The following is a 9,354-nucleotide window of genomic DNA, read 5'->3' on the forward strand; positions in this document are numbered from 1 at the left end:
GGAGCGTAAGGCAGTAAAAGGACAAAAATAAACCAAAGAGTGAGTTCACGGGAACAAGATAACAGTAACACAGAAGTGGAATACAAAGTTGTGGTGGAATTTCAGCAAGAAAGGGGTTATATTCATCCGATAAAGATAACCAAAGCAATAGATAGGGAAAATCAAAACGGCTAGAATCATGAACAACAGAAAAGTGATAATTCAAGCGATTAGTGAGGTGCAACAGAAGATAATCAAAATGAAAACTTTGATGGGAGAAAGAATTAAATCATATATACCAGGTTATATGGCAAGGTTGAGAGGAGTAATTTCAGGAGTTCCACTTGAAATGTCAATGGAGGAGGTGAAGAATGAAATCAAAGGAGGGAAAATAACAAATGCCACCAGGATTAAAAGTAAAAGAGAAGGGGAACTCAAAGATACTATGGCTGTGATATTACAGTTTGAAAATAACATGCCAGAAAATATTCAGCTAGGATTCATGAACTATAAAGTTAGAGAGTACATCCCGAAACCGCTCAGATGTTTTACCTGTCAAAGAATGGGACACATTGCAAAAGAATGTAAGGGAAAAATTAGATGTGCAAGATGTGGAGGTCCACATGAATTTGGAAAGTGTGACAAAGACGCTAAAATCAAATGCTGTAACTGTGGAGGTGATCACAGTGCAGCCTATGGTGGATGTATAGTTCAAAGGGAAGCTAGAGAAGCCCAGAAAATTAAGATAACAGAAAGAGTTTCTTATGCAGAAGCATTAAAAAGAGTAAAGAAAGATAGTACAAGAGGAATAAGGCTGGGAGAAGCGGATCAAAGTTATACTTCTCGGAACACAAATCAAGGACAGAATGATCAGAGACAAATACTAATGCCAACAACAAATACGAATAATATATGTTCACATAAATGTAAAATAGAGGAAAATACAATGATGGTGAAAAAAGAAAACTTTGTAGCATTTATATGTCATATTATTAATGTTACAGTCCAAATGAAGAAGAAAAGTGATAAAATAAAAGCAATAGTAACAGCAGCAGGGAGGTTCCTAGATATGAAAGAAATTCAAGCAGATCAGATTCATACCATTTTGAGTGCCACTGAAATAACAGAAAATGGTCAGGATTAGGATACAAGCTTTGTTGATGGTTCTTCATATTCTTCAATGGAATGCCAGAAGTTTAATAGCTAATGGACAAGAATTTAAAAAGTATATTTATGATTTAGAAATAATACCAGATGTAATATGTATACAAGAAACATGGTTAAACTCAAACTTAGATTTTAAAATTCCTGGATATAACATAGAAAGACAGGATAGAAGTAATGGTAGTGGTGGAGGATGTGCCACCTTAATTAAGGAAGGAATAGCTTATAAGAAAGACTCATTAAATAAACAATTAGAATGTATTAATATAATTTAAGGAAACATGGAAATATTAAAATCATTAATTATTATAATCCATGTAAAAATCTAGATAATGAAATATTTAAGGAAATAGGGAAAATACATAGAAGAGAAGTTTGGTGTGGAGATTTTAATGCTCACAACACTCCACATTGAAGGGTAGCAAGAAGACGGATTATAATGGTAAAATAGTGGAAGAATTAATGGATGAAAGGTCATTAGTTTGTCTTAATAATGGAAAAGGTACAAGAGTAAATATACATAAATATACAGTTTCATGTCTAGATATTACCAAAATGTGAGGAAACAAGACATATAGTAACATTAAAAGGTGTACCAATCAAATGATAGAACATATTCTAAATGCTGCAAATTACAGCATACCAAAAATAAAAGTGAAAGGTCAGAAGAAAGTAGTTCCTTGGTGGAATAATGAATGTAGTAAAACAATTAAAGATTCTAATAAAGCTTTTAAAATACTACAGAAAAATCTAACAATCGAAAACCTTATTGATTATAAATCGGAAAACTATAAAGGATGCAAACGGAGAGACTATTGTTCATCAATAGGTTCAGAAATAAATTTAAAGAATGTGTGGTCAATGTTTAGAAAAATGACGGGGGAAACGAACAATGTTAATATTCCATCCTTAGTCAGAGGACAGGAGGTATTGGTTTTAAATAAAGATAAGGCAGAGTTATTAGGAGAGACATTTGCGGCAGTTCATAGTGGTGATCACTTGCAGATACTCATAGAAGGCAGATGATTCAAAAACTTGGAAATCATAAAAACTCACTAGAAAAATGTCAAAAATATGTCAACATTATATATGAATATAACCATGAAAGAAATAAAAACAATATTGAAAGGGACAGGATATTCAGCTCCAGGGGAGGACCAATTATGCTACGCTATGTTTCGACAGATTCCGGAAGTAACACTGAAATTAATATTAAAATTATTTAATAAAATATGGAAAAAAGGATCAATATTCCAAATAGTTGGAAAGAGGACAGGAATAATTTTACCATTTAATAAAGAGGTAAAGATCCTACCTGTCCAAATAATTACAGACCAATTGCTCTTACTTCTCATTTAAGTAAATGGATGGAGAAAATAATGGTTACTTTCTTGAGAAGAATAATCTAATTAATGGATATCAATGTGGATTCAGAACAGGAAGATCAACAATGGATGCTCTAACTAGAGTCAGTAATGACATAGAGAAAGCTTTAAAAATGAAGGAAATAATGATTATAGTATTTTTTGACATAGAAAAAGCATATGACTCACTATGGAAAGAAGGATTACTTATAAAAATGAAACAGATGGGAATAGGTGGGAGAATGTATAATTGGATAGCAAATTTTCTGCTAGATAGAAAAATAAGAGTAAAAATTGGGAATGATTATTCAAATGAATATAATGTTGAAAATGGAATACCTCAAGGTAGTGTAATTAGTCCAATTTTATTTAATATTATGATCAATGATATTTTCTATGATACTGATAAATGTATAAAATCTGAACTATATGCAGATGATGGGGCCAGATGGATGAAAGGGAAAAATATTAAACATGTGGTAGAAAATATTAAAAAAGCAATTAGTACAGTAGAAAAATAGTCTTATGAATGGGGTTTCAAATTATCAGCAAGCAAGTCTTGTTATATGGTTATCACAAAGAAGAGAAATATTAATATAGAAACAATAACATTATATGGACAGACTTTAGAAAGAGTAACAGAATATAAATATCTAGGTTTATGGTTGGACAGTTCTTACTCATGGAAAACACATATAGATAACTTAGAAACCAAGTGTAAAAAAGTTATTAATCTGTTAAAGGCTGTGGCTGGAAATAATTGGGGGCAGATAGACAGTCATTATTAAGCATATACAGGGCTCTCAAGAAAGCAATAATAGATTATGGCAGCATTATATATGGAGCAGCAGCTAAAACATCATTACAAAAAATAGAAAGATTACAGTGTAGGGCTTTACGTATATGTACAGGAGCAGTAAAAACAACACCTATTAATGCTCTCTTAATTGAAAATGGGGAAACTCCTCTGGAAATGAGGAGAATTAAATTAGCTTTAGCATATTGGATGAAAATTAAAAGTAATAAAGATGATCATGTGAATTCAACTATTCTACAAAATTGTTGGGAATATGTGAAGTTCCAAAGTAATGGATTTGGATGGATGGTTAGGAAATGGATTAAAAAGTATGGATTAGAAGACAAGTAAATAGCTCAATTTAACCCAATTAGCGTTATTCCTCCATGGCTAATACCAGAGGTTAATGTAGATTTGAAAATTAGCATAATGAAAAATGATTGGAATTTAAATGAAATAGGGATAAAGACTGATATTTATTTAAGAACTACATATAATAATTACCTTAAAATTTACACAGATGGTTCTAAGAATTTAAAAGGATATGTGGGAATAGGAATATATATTCCAGAGTTTAAAAAATGTATTTATAAAAGAATATCAGATCAATTGTCGGTTTTTACAGCAGAAATGGTGGCAGTTATATTAAGCTTGCAATGGGTGGAGGAGATTCGACCAATCAGGGTGGTGGTGTGCACAGATTCTAAAGCAGTAGTGGAAAGTATTAAGGGAGAAGGAAATAATAGAAAAGATTTGGTATTAGAAATTCATCATATTTTACTTAGATTATATAGGGGTGGCATTGATGTTTGGTTTTGTTGGGTGCCAGCACATGAAGGAGTAAAAGGAAATGAAAAGGCAGATAAATTAGCTAAAAGGGCTTTAGAGGGGGAAATAACAATTTCAATTCCTTTTGGGAAAGGGGAAGGGAAATCACTTATTAAGAGTAAAGAAATGGAGGAATGGCAAAAAATATGGAATGAAGATAAGAAAGGAAGAAGATTATATGAAGTACAAAAGTCAGTTCGAATTCGAAGCATTAATGAAAGAAACAGAAGAGAAGAAATAATAATTAGTAGATTAAGAATAGGTCATACCTACTTAAATGACATGCTTTATTTAATAGGGAGGAAAAATAGTGATAAATGTGAGAGATGTGGAGAAAAAGAAAATGTAGAACACATACTGATGAACTGTAAGTCATATGAACTCGAAAGGGAAGAATTAAAGAGAATAGTTAGAAGTATAGGGCATGAATGGAATCTTAAAGGTATATTAGGAAATGAAGGAAACATAACATATATTCATAAATTAAGGAAAGCATTGTTTATCTATCTTAAGAATACAAAATTAAAAAATAGAATCTAATAGATGTGAAGTAACGCTGCTACACACTCCTGTACAGTAGGTGGCGGTATGCACCTTAAAGTTGCTTGTGATCCGCCATAATAGAAAAGAAGAAGAAGAAGAAGTTATTGTTGGCTTTCACTACTGCTAAGTGTTTGGTTTCCTAGGCAGCGGCAGGAGGAGGAGCTTATCTGCTGGACTAGTTCTCCTGCCACATCACAACATAGGTAAACCAGTCGCCCGCAACAATAAAGGTACGAACAGGTAAAATACGTAGAATTAAGTCCACTGTGTTGGTAGCTAGTGACTAATTTAGTTGGACTACGGAATAAACTCAAATATGTTTTAATAAGAAATGTTTTAGAAAGGTATTTTGCTCCGAGTTCTGTACCAACTGGACACCGTTAGCTTAGTGTAGCTAGCTAGCGAATTAGCTACGAAGTTCTAGCAAAGAGGGAAAAGAGAATTGAAGGCTTGATTGGAAGCAGTTGGTTCTAAATATAAAAATATTTTTGTATCAGTGTAAGCGAAGGGAAGCGCACGAATGCAATCTGAAATTAGTGAAACATTATTAGGAGAGTCATTCATGTAAATGGGGCATTCCCTGGCCGGGACAGTTGTGAACCACCTCAGCTGGGAGAAATGTTTAATTTGTGAAAATAAAGCAGTGCGGTTTCAATTTCTCCGGTAGCCGGTTCAGGATGTAGTTACTACACAAGACCCCATATAAAACGATGTAGAGGCTTACAAGCAATAGCAATGCCATTTCTGTTTGTTCTCTATTCAAACTGTGTTTCTCTTTTTCACTCATTCTGGTTGTGTCGTGTAGCAGGTCCTGCAGCCATGGCAAAGGACACCTTAGCTGAGGCGGGCTTCTATTTTGATGAGCTCAACAAGCTGCGGGTGCTTGAGCCTGATATCAGCCAGAAGACTTCAGAGTTAAAGGAGGAGTGCAAAGAGTTTGTGGACAGTAAGCATGCGATCCTTTTTTCTCTGATTTTAAGTCTGTGTTGATTTCATTCATGCTTCTCTCTTTCCAACATAAAGACATTATGTGTCCAAACATGTGTCTGTGCAGAAATCGGACAGTTTCAGAAGATTGTTGGTGGTCTAATTGAGATGGTCGATGAACTGGCAAAAGAAGCAGAAACGGAAAAAATGAGGGTAAGGCAGACATAGAAAAATGCATTTTGACGTGCTTCACCCAAAGATAATTTTCCACTGCAACATGCAAACGTCCCATTCACTCTCAGAGCGTGTAGTTCCACACGACAGGATTTCTTGCCGTCCGCTTGCGCAGTATGAAGGAAAGAGGAGATGGCAGCACAGGCAGGCTGCGAAGTGAGATAAATGGATCAGTTTTGGTGATTGACAACAGGAGACAGTGATCGGCGATCACGATCATACACTTTTTCACGGAAATCAGCTGATTATGATCGGTGGCCGATTGATCGGCACACCTCTACTTTTGATTAGTGCCATTTGGGTAGTTTCTGTTGTCAATGTAATTTAAAAAGAGTAAACACAGAAAACACAGATGTTTCACAATAAATAGCTTCTCTAACCACTAATCCTGAGAGAAAATAGTTTTTATCTTTCATATTCCATAAAAATTGGCCAAAGAAATCCTCCAGGGTACGTACACTGTGTGCACAATTATTACGCAAGTTGTAGTTTTGAGGATTAATTTTATTGTTGAACAACTACAGTACTCTCAGCCAATCCAAAATGTTAATAAACTCTCAAACCTGACTATTTAAGAAAACAAAAGTGAGAATTTAGCTTTCTTAGGAACACATCTATGTATGCACAATTATTGTGCAACTATTAGTATACAGAATTATTATGCAACTGAAATAAAACTGAAAACTTTCCCATCTGTCTTGTTTATTATTATCTGCTATAGTGAGAATAATAAACAGACAACTCAAAATTGACAAATAAATATTTCTGACTTTTAAAAAACACAAGTTCTCAATGGGGTTTAGGTCTGATGAGGAAGGGGGCCACTGCATTATTCTTTCATCATTAAGGCCTTTACTGGCTAGCCACATAGTGGAGTACTCTGATGCTCGATGGAGCATTGTCCTGCATAAAAATCATGGTCTTCTTGAAAGATGCAGATTTTTTCATATCACTGTTTGAAGAAAGTGTCTTCTAAAACCTGGCAGAAGCTTTGGGAGTAGATTTTGAGTCTATCTTCAACCACTAAAAGTTGAAGATAGTAAAGGCTGGTTAACCAACCCTTTCTCCGAAGGCTCCGGTTCCGGCTCCATTTTTAAAGATGTCAGTTTGGGCTGACATCTTTAAAAATGTCAGCTCAAACTAGTACCTTGCCTCCACCTTGCTGGCAGCTGATGTGAAGTGGAGCTCTGTGCCCTTTACTCATCCAGCCACAGGCCCATCCTTCTGGCCCATCAAAAGTCACTCTCATCTCATCATCCCATAAACGTTTACTCACCCTGGTGATTTTGGCCTCAGAACATGCACACAAGTAGTTTCTGTTGTCATTATGATTTAAAATAAGTAAACACTGTTTGACAATAAATGGCTTCACCCAACCATACAAAACTCAGAAATGGTTTTAATAAGACAAACTGTGAAATATTTCAAAAGGGAGAAATGCTTTTGTAAGGAACCATATCGGGTGTAATTGACTAAATGTTTCGATTTGACGATGAGAATCTAAATAAAATATATTTTTTCTATCCTAATTTTCTATTCTTCAGGCAATTGGAGCCAGAAACCTGCTGAAGTCTGTGACAAAGCAACGAGAGGCGCAGCAGCAGCAACTTCAGGCTCTAATAGCGGAAAAGAAAATGCAGCTGGAGAGGTAAGAGGAAGAAGTGATGGGAGTTTTAAGACAATGTTCAAAGAGAAAGTTAAATACAGTTTCTCAGACCTAAGGACGGTTTTAAGCTGATCATCACACACTGTTGTGGAAAATGCTTTGTTTTTTAAAAAGTTATGATGGTTTTGCGTCCTTGCTGCACATGAATAAAATAACTTTTAATATCAAGCAAAGGCAACTAGAGTAAATAGAAAATACAGATTTTGAAGGATGCTTTAATACATCAGTGGAAAAAAGCTTCGCCTGTGTCCAAAAGTAATTCCCCCCGAAGTCCAATAGCGACTATTTTTTGGAAATGTGAGCTGGATCTTCATGTTTTGTTTGGTTTTGGTCCTCAAAGTCTCCCATTAAAGCCAGGTTTGTCTGGTCTACTTCATTCTGTTGAATCATGAACTCTGACTTGAACGGAGGCCAGTGAGTGTTGTGCTTCTTTAGATATAGCTCTGCGTTCTTTTGTGAGCTCTTGGATGAGTTTCTGATATCTTTCTGAAGTAATCTTGGTTAACCAGCCCTTTCTCCGAAGGCTCCAGTTCCACATTCCACGTTTTCTACATTTGTGGATATTTCTCACTGTGGACTGCTGGAGTCTCATGGAGTCTTAAGCTTTATAAGCTTCTTTAGGAGATTGTATGAGAAACAAGTAAAGCAGTAATCAGGGTTGTGTGTGGCAAGGAATATTGGAGATTAGGGTTAGGGAGAGATTGGAGATTGTCTAACATTATTAGATTATGCTAGTATATTAGTTTAATGATTTAAGCATTTATGAGACAAGAAAGCAAATATAAAGTATTATGAGAAATAGTATTGACTAAACCCAGTTTCACAGGCTGAGGCTGTTTGACTTCAGTCTGTTTGTTTTTTGTTTGTTTTTGTGAGTGAGTTATGTTCTTGTTTCAGGTATCGTATTGAGTATGAAGCCCTGTCCAAAGTAGAATCCGAGCAGAACGAGTTCATTGACCAGTTTATTCTGCAGAAGTGATGACATAATTCAGCAACACAGCAGCCTGTTTCCAGAGTGCCTGTACCAGTCCAGTTCCTCCTGCTGCAACCTCTTTTCTGAAGCTGCCAATAAACTCCAGCTTTGAAAAGAAACGTGCACACACACATCACCAACACCACTTATCTCAGATACGGTTGTGTGTGAGACAGACAACTGCTGACTGAAACAGCTGCAGCAACCCAGGGATTTTCAGAAGCGGAGTCCTGGAATACCTTCGGAACATTCAGTTCACACCAACTGGATTGGCGTCCATGATCACTTTAAGGGCGATGGAGCTATTTGTATGCAAAAAAAATATTTATAATGAACATTATTTATACTGAAAGATTGCTATGTATATCTAGTTTTATTACCTTTTCTATTGACTGTGTTGTTTTTGCCTGCATTTGTAAATGAGTTGAATTCAATACAAGCAGATCAGGATTCATTCCATCATTTTGGTGAAACAGCCAGTCATGTTTGTGTCATAGTTGCAATCTTCATCAACCATCCCGACAGTTTTACTTGAAATGCTGTTTTCTGCTAAAATGTTGCAGATGAGTTGGTAATGTTTTATATCCATTCCATATCATATTCAAAATGGCTTAAATAAAGCATTTTGAAACTTCTACAGTTGACCATGTAGTTTTTCATATAAACCAGGTGGTGTTTTCACACTGTACAGGTAGCATTGGGAGTGTCAGTGAAGGCACTCCTGGATTAGTTTTTCTGTAATTGTGTGCATACTTTGTCTTGTCAAAGTACCAGTCGGTTTTTGCAGATGGCTGCTCTGGTTCTGCTGAAGGTTTCTTCCTGTTACAGGAGTTTTCCCAACCACTGTCTCTACAAGTGTGTCCAGGAGCAAATGCGGCAG

The 9,354-nt window shown here is 35.5% G+C and overlaps 1 protein-coding gene across 6 annotated transcripts; it reads left to right on the forward strand.

Moving 5' to 3' along the window:
• Window positions 1-4,798: 4,798 nt before the first annotated feature.
• ift20 (intraflagellar transport 20 homolog (Chlamydomonas)) lies at window positions 4,799-9,109 on the forward strand. 6 transcript variants are annotated; one of them, XM_044120212.1, is made up of 5 exons: window positions 4,799-4,904; window positions 5,480-5,620; window positions 5,729-5,814; window positions 7,380-7,483; window positions 8,399-9,109. In XM_044120212.1, the coding sequence occupies exons 2-5, from the start codon at window positions 5,494-5,496 to the stop codon at window positions 8,478-8,480; spliced, it is 399 nt and encodes a 132-aa protein (XP_043976147.1). In that variant the 5' UTR covers window positions 4,799-4,904; window positions 5,480-5,493; the 3' UTR covers window positions 8,481-9,109. The 6 variants fall into 6 exon arrangements, with proteins under 6 accessions (XP_043976147.1, XP_043976150.1, XP_043976148.1 ...); XM_044120215.1 differs by having other exon boundaries at window positions 4,800-4,914; XM_044120213.1 differs by having other exon boundaries at window positions 4,803-4,904; window positions 5,483-5,620.
• The last annotated feature ends 245 nt before the right edge of the window (window positions 9,110-9,354 follow it).

This window comes from Gambusia affinis, linkage group LG06 (genome assembly GCF_019740435.1).
Source record: "Gambusia affinis linkage group LG06, SWU_Gaff_1.0, whole genome shotgun sequence".
NCBI lineage: Eukaryota > Metazoa > Chordata > Actinopteri > Cyprinodontiformes > Poeciliidae > Gambusia > Gambusia affinis.

What these genes read in the sequence shown, in the direction of transcription:
- ift20 (XM_044120212.1), top strand. Translation starts at nt 5,494, where the DNA reads ATGGCAAAGGACACCTTAGCTGAGGCGGGCTTCTATTTTGATGAGCTC. An exon ending in GTGCAAAGAGTTTGTGGACA is followed by an intron (nt 5,621 to 5,728) that starts GTAAGCATGCGA and finishes GTGTCTGTGCAG; the next exon opens with AAATCGGACAGTTTCAGAAG. An exon ending in CAGAAACGGAAAAAATGAGG is followed by an intron (nt 5,815 to 7,379) that starts GTAAGGCAGACA and finishes TCTATTCTTCAG; the next exon opens with GCAATTGGAGCCAGAAACCT.